General features: G+C 35.3%; 1 protein-coding gene across 1 annotated transcript in view; it reads left to right on the forward strand.

Moving 5' to 3' along the window:
- The window catches only part of CCDC171 (coiled-coil domain containing 171), a 395587-nt gene that overhangs the window by 271634 nt on the left and 108602 nt on the right, over positions 1-15351 (forward strand). The window contains exon 24 of the mRNA XM_066368208.1: positions 10818-10949. Within this exon, the coding sequence (XP_066224305.1) occupies positions 10818-10949 (132 nt within the window). The remainder of the gene's footprint in view (positions 1-10817; positions 10950-15351) is intronic.

Consider the following 15351-nt stretch of genomic DNA (forward strand, 5'->3'; position numbering starts at 1 on the left):
GATTTCCTTTATCATTTCTTATAAGGTAGATCTAATAATAATTTATACCCTGAGCTATTGTTTATCTTGGAGTGGCTTCATTTCTCCTTCATTTTTGAAGCATATTTTTGTTGGTTATAGAATTCTTTGTTGACAGTTTTGTTTTTCCCTTTCAGCACTTGAATGTATTAACTCCAAAATTAATTAACTCTTCCTCCCCTCCCCTCCCCTCCCCTCCCCTCCCCTCCCCTCCCCTCCCCTCCCCTCCCCTCCCCTCCCCTCACCTCCCCTCCCCTCCTCTCCCTCCCCCTTCCTCCCTCCCCCCCTTTCCTTCCTTCCTTCCTTCCTTCCTTCCTTCCTTCCTTCCTTCCTTCCTTCCTTCCTTCCTTCCTTCCTTCCTTCCTTCCTTCCTTCCTTCCTTCCTTCCTTCCTTCCTGTGAGAGGAGGGGAGATACAGAGACAGACTCCTGCGTGATTCCTGACTGGGATCCATCTGGCAACCCCATCTGGGTCTGATGCTCTGACCCTCCCTCTGGGCTGCTTGCAACATAGCTATTTTAGTACCTGAATCAGAGGCTCCATGGAGCCATTTTCAGCACCCAGGACCAATGCATTCAAACCAATCAAGCCATAGCTACAGGAGGGGAAAAGAGAGAGAGAGAGAGACAGACAGGAGGGAAGGGGGAGAGGCAGACGGTTGCCTCTCCTGTGTGCCCTGACTGGGAATTGAACCGTGGAGTTCCATATGCCAGGCTGACACTCTACTGCTGAGTCACCTGGCCAGGGTCAACTCTAAAATTTCTATTTCTTTCCTTTTATACTTTATATCTCTTTACTTATAGTTTTTCTTTTTGGAAAAAAACATTCTCATGGTTTCCTCTGGTTCTTTGTACATGGGTTTCTTTAACGTTTTAAGACTATTTAAAATAATTGATTTAAAATTAATCTGTGGTAAATTCCATGTTTAGGCTTCCTCGGGGATAGTTCTTATTGATTTCTATTTTTCTTGTGCAGGAGCCATACTTTATTTCTTTGCATACTTCATAATTCTTGTTGAAAAATGAATATTTTGAATATTACAATGTGGAAATTCTAAAAATAAGATTCTCCACCATCTCTAGTGTTTGTTGTTGTTGCATACTCTTGTAGTGGGTGTTTGTTTAGTGGATTTTGTAAAGCCTGTATTTTTTTGTCGTGTGGCCATAGAACTCTGATTTGTTGATTTATTTAGTGGTCAGCTAGTGTTTTGAAAGAGATTTCCTTAACTATTGAGATTCAGGTGTTTTTTCTGATTAAACTTTGATTGCTTGCTATAAGGTTTTAATTAGTTTCTAGAGTTCTGAAAAAGTTGATTCTAATCTATTTTACCAGTTTATTTGCTGCTTTTGGAGCACCTTACTCCACATTTTTGTTAACATCACTCACTAATATTATATTTTTTTATGTTTCTAATAACTTTACCAGCAGGCTTCTAATATTTCTGCTAATATAGACTTCTCAGGAATTGAAATTTTTAAAATTTAAGAGCCTCTTCAAACATGCTTAAGTATTTCTATTGTATGGGAAAAAAGTATTCTTTCAAGAGTATTGTGTGGGTATAAGCATTATATTGAAAAAATTTTCATGTAGGGTAATGAACGACTGGATAGGTGGATAATATCTGGATTCCTTAAAGTTAGTTGTGAGAAAATTACATTAACTCTGAGTATTTATTGGGTACTCACCAAGTTCTTAGCAGAGAGATGTCTATGTAGTTGGGGGTGAAAGTAAGTACATTTGGGTAAAATTTGAATGTAGAGAAGAATCTCAACATTTTTGATTACAGGTTTTTGTTATTGTTGAATTAGCAGAATGGCTGGACTCTTGAGGCTTTTAGGGATTTCTTGAGTCCTTCAAGTTTGGAGAAATTAAGTAAAGTGTTTTCTATGTATGATGATAGTGTTTTATGTACTTTAAAGTTACCTCTAAACTTTTATTGAGAGGTATTAAATACAGTGTAAGTAAATTATTTAAAAGATAAAACAGGAAGTCTCAATTAAAAAACTCTGAAAGACTATCTAGAAGACTTTGCATCTGTAAACCTCTTAATGCATCAGGCCGAAAGGAGTCATGGGGATTTCTGCTGGAGCTGTTTTGGATTTGCTTCTCCAGTAAAGTTACTTAAAACTTCTAATTTATCATAAAACACAATATTTACTATAAGTAGTTGAGCCTACAAATGCTTTTTTAGTGTATATCATGTGCCAGCATATATATATATTTCCTAGTTCCTTCCCTCAGGGTAGAGAAATAATAACTCCAGTATAACATGGTAAATACGCATGCAACTCCATATCTATTTGGAGTTATTTATCTATGAGGCATACTTAGAAAACCCAAGGGTGGGTTGAGGAGGTTTCTTAGGAGAAAATTAATACCCGGATGGGGCTTTGAAGTGTGAGGAAAGATGGGAAAGGCATTCTGGCAGAGAGAGTAGCGTGTGCACGTGCATGGAAGTGTGAATAGCCAGACATTCTCGATGCCGCACTAACTGCGAGGAGAGTGCCAGAGACGAGGCTGAAGGTGGCAGGTAGAAGCCAGGTCATGGGAGAACTTTGTTGCCATTCTAAGAACCTTGGATCTATTTCATGGGTCAATGGGAAATAAACTAGGGTTTAAGATGTACTCAGATTTCCTTATTGAATTTGGGTTCTGTGGGGCAGATTTGTAGACATACGCAGTGAGTAATGAGGGGACATTTAAGAGCCATGGATCTGTAGACTAGATGAATTTTGAACCAGGGTAATGATGGTAGGTGGTGTTGAGGAAAAGATATGAAACTTACTTAATAAAACGGCATGTTAGCAGGGCAGGGGAGGAAGATTCCCAGGATGGGCAGTGCGATTAACTGATGTTAGGAGTAGAAAAAGAGGAGCGAGTGAGTTTGCTTTTTCAGTAAGGAGAAGGGAGACAATGATGAGTCTTGTTTTGGAACTACTGAGTTTAAGGTAATGTGGAGTGAAGAGCAGGATATGTGAGTCTGAACTATAGGGAAAATGTCAGGGCTAAGCATAAAGGTTTGGGATTGATTAACAACATTTTCTGGCAAAGAAAGAGGTTATATAGCAATTGACAGGAGAAACGACATTATAGATAAATGGGAGGCTAGGAAATGCATTTTGAGAGATTAATTATGCCACTAGAGTTTGAAGTCCCAGAAGGATGGACTTCTCTCTCCTTAATTTTTATATCCTCAGCATCTATCACAGTGCCTGGTACTCAGTAGACACTTAATGAATATTTGTTGAGTGAGTCAAACTTTTACCATCCCAGTCTCTAAACATAACTAAAGCCATATCTAGATTCCAATATAAGTCCAGTTGGTCTTATAACTTGGTTTCTTTATTTTATTTCTAAAAATAGCATCTATATGTACTTTGCTTAATTAAGAGCTAAAAGAGAAAGCCTAAATTTAATTTTAGAAATGTTTCTAGGAAAGAGAGGTATGCAAACAAGGAATTTGAAGTGATAGCTAGTTTGATGCCTATAAAAAATAGAAATATGATTGTTAGAGTGGATTATGGAGTAGAATAGAGTCAAAAAGGATCTGACTGGTGAAGTTGCTGCATTTTCAAATCTTCAAATATGATTTTATAATCTTATCTTATAAATGGTTAACCAGAATATTTGATAATACATAGTTATGTTTGATTTTAGGTTTTACTGCATTTATAAGAAATACAAAGACCATGGAATATTTTTTAATTTGTGAAACTGACATGTTTTAAAACTCTAAAAATGATCTCCTGCCTCTAAAACCCAATTTTCAGTGACTCATTAATGACTCTGTAATGTTACTGGTGATCTTTGAACTTCTTTCCATTCTCAGTGTCTGGATCCTGGTTTTGAAGACCAGCTGAGAAGACATGCAGGTGTTAGTACAGCTGGCTTGCTGATGACAACTCTGTCCATATAGCTGTCTTGTGTGTCATCATTCATATTGTTCAGTGTCATTCTGACCTAGCCAAGCTAAAAATGGTACTCCAGCTCAAGAGGGATTTAAAAACCTTGACAAACTAAAGATAAGACACTACAGAATGTCATGTACGTGTGCTTAACAGCTTTTAGCTTAAACACATCCAAATAACTAATTTCAGTGTACATCTGTCTTTCTCCTTTGGAATAATTCATCCTAGAAAAGTATCTCTGCATGGAGGACTGTAACAATTCAATTCATAAATATATTTTTCTGTTCTCAAGTGTGGGTTTTGCATTTAAATAACTCAAAGTCACAGTAATCTACTTTGGGGGTTCATTCTATGGTCTATAACTTGTGTTACAGATTTATCATGTCTAGTACCTTAATAAGATGTTCATGATTAAATCACCCTGTTTTCCAGCTTGATAATTTGATTTGAGGGTTCAGTCTTTCAGATCCTTAATTGGGATGTAGCCAGCTTGATAATCTGATTTAAGAGATCAGTGTTTTAGTTCCCCAATTGGGATGTAACTACAGCATGTTTGTGGTTGCAATGGTAGGTTTCGCCCTCTTTCCTGGTGACAGTAACTGGCAGTCACTGTAGAGTTCTGAGTTCTGGCTCTGGTCCGGAGTTGCAGGTGAAGTTGAACAACCTCCCAGTAAAGGAAGGCGAGTTCCTCACTTTCTTCTCGTCAGGTCGATGTCTGTGTTTGCCACAGCACCAGTGCACACCTGCCTCTGCTGACAGTGCCAAGGTGGGGGGCGCAGCAGGGACTGTGGCAAGGGTCCTGGGACCCCATAGTTTGGGGATCTCCCATATGAAATTGTGACCTGTGTGTAAGGCTGATTAGTGCACAGGTAACCTGTCTCAGTGTCATAGTTGTGTGTGCCGCTGGGGAGTAGAGCAGGGGGAGTAATATGAATGAATGAGAATACCCACAGGTCCAAGGGAGCTACTGAGGAAAATAAGGATGTTTAAAATAGTAGTCTCTGTTGCTTTTCACAAAACTACTTTTCTAAAACTTACACACTTTTGCAAAGACTGCAGACAAGGGATGAAGAAAAAGAAAAAAAAATAGTGTTGTTCTTTAAGTAGGGAAATGGAAGAAGTATCAAAGTCTTTAACAATTTTCTCAACTATTAACTGCTCATTACAGATATTAAGAGGCATTATTTCTTGTTAAGAGCACTGGACTCATCCTCCTGTTAGGGATGGCAGTAGCTGTTTCACAAGGTGGATGGCAGAATCTAGTGAGCTAGTGTGCAGAGTACTTTGAAAATTATAAAGTACTTATAGAAGCACTAATGATACTATTACTGCTAGAAATTATACTATACTGTACTCTATCATTTCATTAATTCAGTAGTGAAGGAAAAGGTAAAAATGGGAGATAGCCATTTAGATATAAGTATTCAATATTATTGTCATTTCCATAATCTCAGCATGCTTTAACACCTGCTTCTTTCACTAGGCACATACCAGAGTACTGAAACTATCTAAATATCTTTTTTTTTTTGTTATTCTCTCTTTCCTACTGCCTTGTAGAATTTATGATTTTAAAATGACATTCTTATTTGACTACGTACTTAAGAGCATCTGTTTGGATAACATTTTTCTTGCTACTATTGTTACTATGGAGTATATTTAACTCTGGCTGATTCTCTTCTCTTTCTATTTACAAAAGCCTCTCCAGTATGCCTACTCTATTTGTTTAATGAAATTTTCTGTTAATGGAATATTAAAATGGGTGATCATACCAGTGCCAGGAAAGTTATACCCAATCAATCTGTATACTAGACTATGTCAACTTTAAAATATTAGGAGATACTATACTTATTTCAAGAAACACTAGAAAAAAGGAGCTAGAAACTATCTGAGATGGCACTCTGTGTTAGTGATATAAGGTTGACTCACTAGAAAATGTTCTACATTCTCTGGTAAGATATGGTAACTTTAAGAAATTTTATAGATGGTAAAAAATACTGTCATTTCTTCTATACCTCTAAGGCAGGGATGGCCAATGTTTTCTGTAAAGGGCCTGGCAGCCAATATTTTAGGTTTTGTCAGCCGTATGATCTCTGCCTTAAGTACCTAACTCTGTCCTATCAGGAAAGCACTCAAAGACAATACAGAAATGAATGGGCATGGCTGTGTTTTAATAAAACTTTATTTTCAGTAACCAGGTGGTAGATAAGATTTGGTTCCTGGGCTGTAGCATGTCATCTATACACCACTCTTTAGCGCCTAGGTTGAAAAATAGGGTGTAAGCTGCACTAATATGTGGGATAAAAAAATTAGAATAAAGAGGGAAGGGAAATCAAGAAGGTATCAATGGATGTGGAAGGAAGTACAGAGGCCATGTGGGAAAAGAAGGCAGGGATGTCAGCAAAGTAAAACATGAACACAGTGATAAGAATGGAGGTGGCGGGAAATACTGTGGAGGTCTGTATTTGATGGGAATATCTGATACAAACATTTGTTTTGTAGCACTGCTGGCTATAATAGATTGGAGAAAGTGTAATTTTAGGCAGATTAAGAATGTGAAGTCCTAATATCAGTTACTTTTCCCAGGCAGTCAAGATTCAGGCATTATATACATTTTCTTATATGTCTTCTTAAGTGTATCTAAGTTTTGATCTACTACAACTTCCTGCTTCTTCCTTGGTATCCTGTTGCTGGAAACATAGTTGGTACTACATTCATTAGTTTTTTTTTAAAACAAATTGGAACATTGTGTCCATAGGGATTTATAGCTCTGTATGAGAAAAGATGAAGCTTCATATATTTTGGTGGCTTCATAGTTTGAGAGTTGAATAGCTTTTCTAAAATGACTAATTTAATTCCATAGTTGATATATCTAGCAGAAACAGCTTTTCTGGTGTTATGGTTTGAGTATAGATTGGTGTCTTGTGAGTAAAGGCTAACCAGAGGAAAAGAAATAGCACTACATGGAGCTTATGAATCACATAATTCTGAAACTAGATTTTTATAATAAAATAAATATATATTTCATAACAATTTGACTTCTTAGAAAGTTTCATTAATTTTTCTCTCTACATCTCTGAGAAATATCTTCTTTCTGAAAGTATGTAATAAGAAAGGGAAAAAGTAAACTACTCTTTCTAAAAATCAAAAATTTAGAATGGAATAAGTATGTTTGTCAAAATATGAAATTGTGCAGCCTTTATGGAATGTTATAAAAATACATACAATTTGACAATTGCAATTTATATTATGAAATGCAATGAAAAAAATCATTATATGTTAAAAATGAAGTTAGCTGTTTTAAAGTAAAAAAAACATTGTGTAATTTGCTCACATTTATAAAATCAGAATGAGAGGGTATAGAATCTTAATTATAAGATGAATAATTATTGCTGTACACAGAATAAATGACTTTTGAAATTATAATTTAAAATCAGTTTGTAATTTGAAATTATAATATAATTCGTGGACAGGTGACAGTGGTTGCTTTAATCCTAATTCATGTTAAAATCAGTATTTTAAAAGGTGAACCTACTTTTGGGTAAAAATAATTTTACTATTCTCATATTGTTACTTCAGAACTTTTGACAGCAAAGGAACTTATTTATTTATTTATTTTAAAACTTTATTTAGAAAATTAACTTTAACAGAGTGACATTGATAAATAAGAACACATAGGTTTCAGGTGAATATTTCTATAGCATTTTAATTATTGATTATGTTGTATACTCATCACCCAAAGTTAAATCATTTTCCGTCACCTTATATTTGTCCCTGTTTACACCCTTCCCTGCACCCCCACCCCTCCCCTCCCACTCCCCTCCCCCACATCCCCCATAACCACTTCACTTCTATCTGTGTCCATGAGTCTCAGTTTTATAACCCACCTATGTGTGAAATCATACAGTTCTTAGCTTTTTATGATTATTTTAGATTCTCATTTTTGAAAGGGATCATTCTGTGTCTAAGGGGTAGTATTTCCTAAAGAAATCCCAGTTATCTCTTTTCTGTTTTTAGTTACTTTGTTCTCAGCTGCCTGTTCTGGGTTTTTTTTTTCATGGACAAATTTAATGCATTAAGGGGAGAGCTCTTTTTCTAATGTTCAGTGTTGCCTTTCTTCCCTGTTTATCCTGTTCACACCCTGACATTCAGCTGCACCTTCTGCATTCTTTCTGAGCAGTCTCTCCTTTCCACTCTTTATTTCTCCTGTTCCTTGTCACCTTTCCTTCTTGCTCCTTTGCTGCAGTTACATTTTTACTTGTCCTAGGGTCATTGTTCTGTATTCTCTCAACATGATGCTTTCAGTTCCTTTACCCTTTAAAATAAAAGAATTCTGAGCCAAACTTGTTTCAAAACTTAAAAAACCTTTTATCTAGAAATATTTGGAAAAACAGTTTAGATGCCTGCTCTCAAAGTTTTGTTTAATTTAGAAGTGGAACAATTTTTAAATTACAGTAGAAATATTGGTGATGTTTCTTCTATTATATATCATGGCTCGCTGTTTCCTGATGGCACTGTCAGCATTCAACAGATAATTTAAATTAAATGCAAGTATTAACACATGCATATTATTCAAATAAAGTAATTATGATGCTCATCATTAGATTTAGCAAAACAGCTGCATTTCGAATCCTTTTGAAAAAAATAATCATTTAATTTGCCAAATTAAATAATGTTTAGTGAAAATGTTAATTTGACAATAAATCACAGTTTTAAATGCCAAATGCCCCAGCTTAATTTTGTTTAGAAAGTTTATTTAGAGAACACAAAATGTGGCTTACTGTTCCTGTACATCTAGCTTCACAGATGAAGGTGGTGCCTGATGTCAGTCAGGTTCGAGGCCCCCCAGAGCTGGAACTGTGTTGTGGATTATACCTACATTGCGCACCATCCTCCGCCCCCCTTGCCCGTATTAGCAATCTGCTTTTGTACTTTGACATCCAGGATTTCCCTAGTGAATTTTGTCACAGAAAAAAGAGAATCATCAATATCGCAGTTAAACTTGACTTTCAAAGCTAATAGTATCTCATTTGGGGGCTCAAATTTAATAAATTTTCTTTGATTCTGGGTGAGTTTTTAAACATCAAACAATGAATTGGCCAGGGTGCAGTAAAATATTTAGATCTATTGACTATGGTTCAGAAGGGTAGAAGGCAAAACACCAGTGGTTTGATGTTGATAAATTCTCAGTACCTTAATCCACATTAATGTTTTCTTTTATCTGAGTGCACATTGGTGACCAAAAAAAAAAAAAAAAAAAAAAAAAAAAGGCACGCGAAAGTAGCCCTACAAAATATAAAGTTAAAACAAATATATTTATAAACCATTATTTATTCTGCTAGGTTAAGTAAGTTTTTAGCACTCTCATTCTGACTGAAGACTGGAGAATGATGTTTGTTACAGATGAATATATATTCCGAATTGGGATTCCCGTGTGTGCATAGTACTCACCCTGTTATAAAAATCGTATTATATTGTATGTTTTACAGCATACACTTTGACAGAAATTCTTCAAATCAACTTGGGAGTAATTGGATTTTTATACCCATAGATTAGCATGAACAATTAAAGCTATGATCATATGTTTGTATGTACTTACTGGTTTAAGGAAAGCTTATATAGTATGATAGTTTATTTATAAAACAGATGACTCAAACAGCTTTACTAGGTGCTCATATAGAATAGAAAGATGAAGGACAGGTTTTCTATTACGTATGTATTATTGCCAAGTTACATTTGAAGTTGTTCAGGTAAAAGTAGAGATGAAATATATTTATTTTAGCAATTAATGTTATTTTTATAGTTATCCCCATTTTTACCTTGCTAAAAAAGATCATAAAAATTCTTTTTTTTTCCTTTGAGTCTAAGCTAGTTCTATAATATTTATCAAGTATATGGTGGCAAAGAGAAAATTTTAAACCAATTTAGGCATAGGGAAAGTTAGAAAATATGCCTGTGTATGAAAACTTCTATCATTAAACCATATGAGTAAAAATGAGGGCCTGCTGATCTTAAAAGCAAACTAAACTGTGGAACTTTTAAGGCTTTTACTAAGTTTGGAAATTAGAAATGAAAATAATCTGTGAATGTTTTCCTCTATTTTGTGTTATATAGGGAGTATTTTTTCATCTGCCCAGAAGGTGGCAGTGTGATATCAACTGCATATGATTCCTATACTAGCTAGAGAATTGGTATGTCTCCTGTCTGTGAAATGTTTGTATTGTTACCTTTCCGAATACTTAAAATATGGTAAAAATTCTACTGATTTTATCTGTTACCTTATTTAGAAGTTGCATGACCAGTTTGGTTTATATTTATTTAATCGATAAGGCTCAAATTTAATAAAAGTAAAAAGGGCAGACAAACCTCTTACTCTAGTATATTTTTAAGTATCCTTGTTTATTGAGTGTATTTGTTTTTATTCCAGGGTACATATTTATGAAGCTTTTTTTCCCAAAGACTAGTACCTAATTATCTTGTCCAGAATATATCAGTTAATACCAGTTAAATTAAACATGTTATTAAAAAAAGTGATAATAATTAGGAGATGACTGTTTGTTTTTGATTTTGTGGATCTTCTTCCCTTCTTTCCTTTTTCTTTTCAGGGTGGAACAGTGAAAAATAATTCAAAACCCCTTGATCAGAAGAGCTCCACTGACTCTTCTTCCCTCCCTCATTTACAGCAGGAGGATGCTTTTTCTTCTTAACATTCTCCCCCAGCACTCTGAATTAGAGATTTATTTGCAACGAAAAATCAATTAGTCCTAAATTTATTCATGGATTTCAGGTCCAGCGATCAATGCAAGTCCACTCAGTGGGCTCAAGGGGACCCAGTTCATCCCAGTTAATGTGTCTGAAGGGGAATTACCATTGATGCTGTTTTTTTCCCTTTAGGTCAGAGATCAGATCTCGCTGTCACGGACTGCGGCAAGTAGGAATGACTTCACCCTGCAGCTGCCCAAACTGCACCTGGAGACCTTTGCGATGGAGGGGCTCAAGGGCGGGCCAGAGGTGGTAGCGTGCCAGGTTAGAGTCTAAATAACATTGTTTGCTACTGAGACGTGTAGGAAAATAAATTGCGCTAACTGGAGAGAATGAAAGCCTCAAAGTATTGTGAATAACATAACGTATATGCAAACATTTTTCTTCTATCATGTAACACTGTATTTCACAAGTGTATTTTTTCTTTAAAGCCTTGATCTAGCCTATTAAATAATCCTTAAAAGTATTTGTTACTAAGGAAAATATGTCTTTTATAGCTAAGTACAGTTTTAAAAGAATGCTTTTTTTTTTTTTTAATCAGCAGAGGACAATAAGACACTGGGTTATTATCTTTTTAAGCTAGTCTCAATTTGTAGCTCTTACTATTTTAAAATAAATTGCTTTAGATAAAATTATCAGGAGAGATACTTGAAATTTTTCAATGATAATAATTCCAAAGTATATCCAACATTTCTTATGTGGTAATTTATTTAATTTTAGCAAATCTAGAACTGTATTTGGCCATGTATTTTGCTCTTTAGTATATATTTATTTTTAAAGAAACATTGTAATATGTGCAAACAGGGTTATTTCATTTATGGAACTCAAAGCACCAAATCAAAAAACCTCAAATAATCTTAAGAATAAACTTAATAAAGAAATTTATTTTCAAAAACATAATCATTTTCAGATGCTGCGTGTATCTTTCTATTCTGGTTTACTATTGTGTCATTTTATTCCTTTAGGGTTAAAATACTTTTTAATTAGACAAAACAAAATTCAGTATTTGCTTTATTCTCTAAAAATGCCCAGTGCCTTTACTAGAGAAATCTGTGAGCATTGTCTAAACTATCAGGAGCCTGATATTTTAAAAGAGGTTGTACTCTCGATTTTTTATTATATTTAAACGACAGCTATCTCTTACAACTTAGGCTGTGTTCTCATTTTGAGATTCAAAATAAACTTTTTCATTCTTCAGTTTATGACCCTGTGAAATTTTAATTTTGTACAAAATTAATGTCAAGTCCAAATGGGGCTATATTAATTTTTTCTACATGTTTCACACCCTAATTTAATTTGTTATTGGTACTCAAATTAATGTTCTACAAATAAAAAGTAAATACTAGTTGTTTTTTTCATTAGATTGTCCATCAATATTGTAAAACATGTAATTGCAAAACTAAGCATTAAATATTTTTATTTCCAATTATAGGCTAGAATGCTGTATCATTTAGTACAAGATTAACATGTACATTTTAAATTTGATTTCTCATTATTTGTGAATTCATTGTAAACATGAGTACAGTATGATTTGAGCTTTTTCTAGTGGTTGTAAAATAATCCTTTACTTGGCTGTCTTGATTCAGAACTTCACTTTTCATAATTCACAAGTAAAGGCTCCCCCAAACTCTAGATTTGGGTGATTTGGAAAGAGACCGATTCCTAGGGATGCCATTATTAGAGGCAAATCATGAACTGTCTGTGGTTTTGGCATTTGTGAATAGCAAGAAGGAAATCATAGACCCACACTTTAAACTACTGTTTTTTTCCAATTCTAATAAAAATAGTTATGCACATTACCATATACCCAAACATTTCTGTAAGTTTTGAATTGACATACTGTAATATACTTGGTTGTTTAGTAATGTATTGATATATTTTGGTTTAGTATTCCATGGAGAGGAGAGCACATGATTTGGGCTATAATAGTGTTTTACACATACACACAGACACACAGATACCCACACCCAGCGCCTCACACACATATTGGTGATATACTTTGAGTACTTTGTGAAGAAAGGCACTGTGTTAAATGATGACCTTAAATATAATGTACCATTTCAGTGAGCACTTACTTCATGCTTAGCTTTTTAATTACAAGATCTCATTTAATTCTCACAATGAACCTGTCAAGTAGATGGCATTATCTCCATTTTGCAATTGAAAAACAACTATAATAGAGGTTAGTTACTGCTCCTAAAATCAACAGCAAGTAAATGGCAGGGCCCAGAGCCTGCCTGGATTTAAATCTCAGTGTATTTGACTGCAAGGCCTGAATTGATAAAATCTGACACTAAAAAATCTAGACATTTATGTTAAATGGTAAGAGTAAAGCGTCTTTAAATCTATAGTAAGGTTTTTCTTACATTTGCAAAAATATTCATTCTGCATCTGTGTATAATGTAGGTCATAGTGTACTGTAAACAAATTCACAGATGAAAAATTTGGTTTCCATTTGACAGGCTAATATTATGGAACTCAACTTTTCACCTTTTTTCAGTATATAAATATGTATATTTATGCTAAGTGTGGCTTCGTATTTAGGAATTCAGTGTTTGTTCAGCTTTGTACTCAGTTCTGGTGAAGTGGAGTATTCAGCGGGTGCATACCCTTTGATAATGATGAGGAGAGGATCACTGTGTAGGTTGTGGTATTGTATGGAACTTTTGGCCACCCTACACAGCCATCATTTAGAGTAGTGCATGCTGAAGTTTTCCTAGACAGCCCTGTCCGCCTTCCCAGCAGGGCAAGCTGGATTACATACCTAATTCTGTACTGAAGGGGGACAAGTGAGCGCGACTGAACTGAGAGGCAAAGAGAGTGAGGGGATGACCTTTCCTTTCTGGACCCAGAAGAGCACGTGACTGGTGTTCTACTACAGGAGAAAATTCAGTTTAACTAGTCTGAGATTATGCTAGTTTTTAGCTTCAATTTCTTTATCTGCAAAAAAGTGTTATGCTACCCATTTTTCAGGCTTGACTGAGGCAGCACATGCAGAGTGGAGAGCACAGTGCCTAGCACAGAGAAGGCAGACGTGGTGCTGGCGATTAGTTTGTGGCATATGTGGCCCCTTGTAAACATAAACTAAGCAATAGTAGCTTGCTTTCATTACTTTGAAGGGGTGTGTGGTGTGTTTTATTTTGAGGAATGCTTTTTTAGGATCTTTTTCTCTATATCTTTCTATTTGGTCCTTCACTCTTGTTTCTTCAAAAGCTTTGAATAATTTTGATCAAGATCAATATTACTTTCCTACTTACTTTTCCATGTTACTTGATGTTCCACTGAGGCCAACACCACAAAAACACTTTATTTAAGCTCCTATGACAAGTTTAGAACTATAATATCTGTGTGTTTAGCCCCCAAATAACAGCATATCAGTCTACCAGAAAACTGGTTAAAAATAAGAATTCCTAGATTAGACAAATTAGTTTTAGCTGTAAAGTTCAGTGTGGTTTGAATGCACAAGACTTTGTAATAAAAATATTTTGCCAAACTGTATAAAGATAATACTTGTTATTCATTATCTTATACTTTGAATTTTGTTATTAAAATAAGTATATAATGCTTTTAATACCTGGAAAATACATATAAGGAAGCATGCAATAAATGTTTGTTTGTGTCTCTATCCCCATTCAGCAGTAAGCAGCAAAGAACAATGTCTGCACCCAATACATGTTGGGTGCTTATTCTGTACCGGCTACTACGCTAAGCACATTACATATATTATCTCATTTAATCCCTGCAACACCCTCATGACTAACAGATGCTCTGCTTTTATCCATTTTACCAGGAAGGGAGCTAAGTTTATCAAGATGAAGTAAACTGCTAAAGGTCACATACCCAGTGACTGCTCCACTCATGCCTGTAATCATGCCTTTCTGCCTTTTGTAAACCATGGCTTACTATTTTGTTTCTCTTTTCTTTGAGAGAGAGAGACAGAGGGAGAGAAAATGTGTGTGTGTGTGTGTGTGTGTGTGTGTGTGTGTGTGTGTGTGTGTGTGTATGTGTGTGTGTGTGTGAGAGAGAGAGAGAGAGAGAGAGAGAGAGAAGGTGGCTGAGAAGGAAAAAAATAAAGGTAGGGTCTGTCTGTAGAGTACAATTTCATTTGTGAGGAAATAGTAGAGACAATAGGAATGCAAGATAGATTAACTGGGAAAGATAGGTAAACTGTGTATTTCAGCCTTTTCATCTGTAAAGTGAAGATAATAAAGGTTTCTAACTCAGTGTTGGTGTGCCGGGCAATTAAGTGGGTTACTACTACATCTAATGTACTTAGGATAGTGACTCATACATTGTACACACTCAGTGTTTATTTGTTAGCTGTCCACTAGCACAACAGCTTCAGGAGGCCAGGCACCTGGTGTGGTTTACAGTGGCATCCTTGGAGCTCAGCACTGTTCCCAGCATAGACAAGGCCCTTGTAGGTGGGGTGAGGGAACACTTGATTGCAGGAACTGGACAAATCAACTCAGGAAGCTGCTTCACCTAAATTGTACGTGCTCTTGAGAGACTTGGTATCAATATTTTACTTCTGGGCCCATTTCATTTAAAAAGAAAAAATCCCCCAGACCATCTTATAAAAAAGTGTTCAAAGCTTAGTGCATAATACTATAACTCTGGAAAGAGTACATTTTATAAATATATGTTTATAAATACTTCATTACAA

This window comes from Saccopteryx leptura, chromosome 2 (genome assembly GCF_036850995.1).
Source record: "Saccopteryx leptura isolate mSacLep1 chromosome 2, mSacLep1_pri_phased_curated, whole genome shotgun sequence".
Classification (NCBI taxonomy): domain Eukaryota; kingdom Metazoa; phylum Chordata; class Mammalia; order Chiroptera; family Emballonuridae; genus Saccopteryx; species Saccopteryx leptura.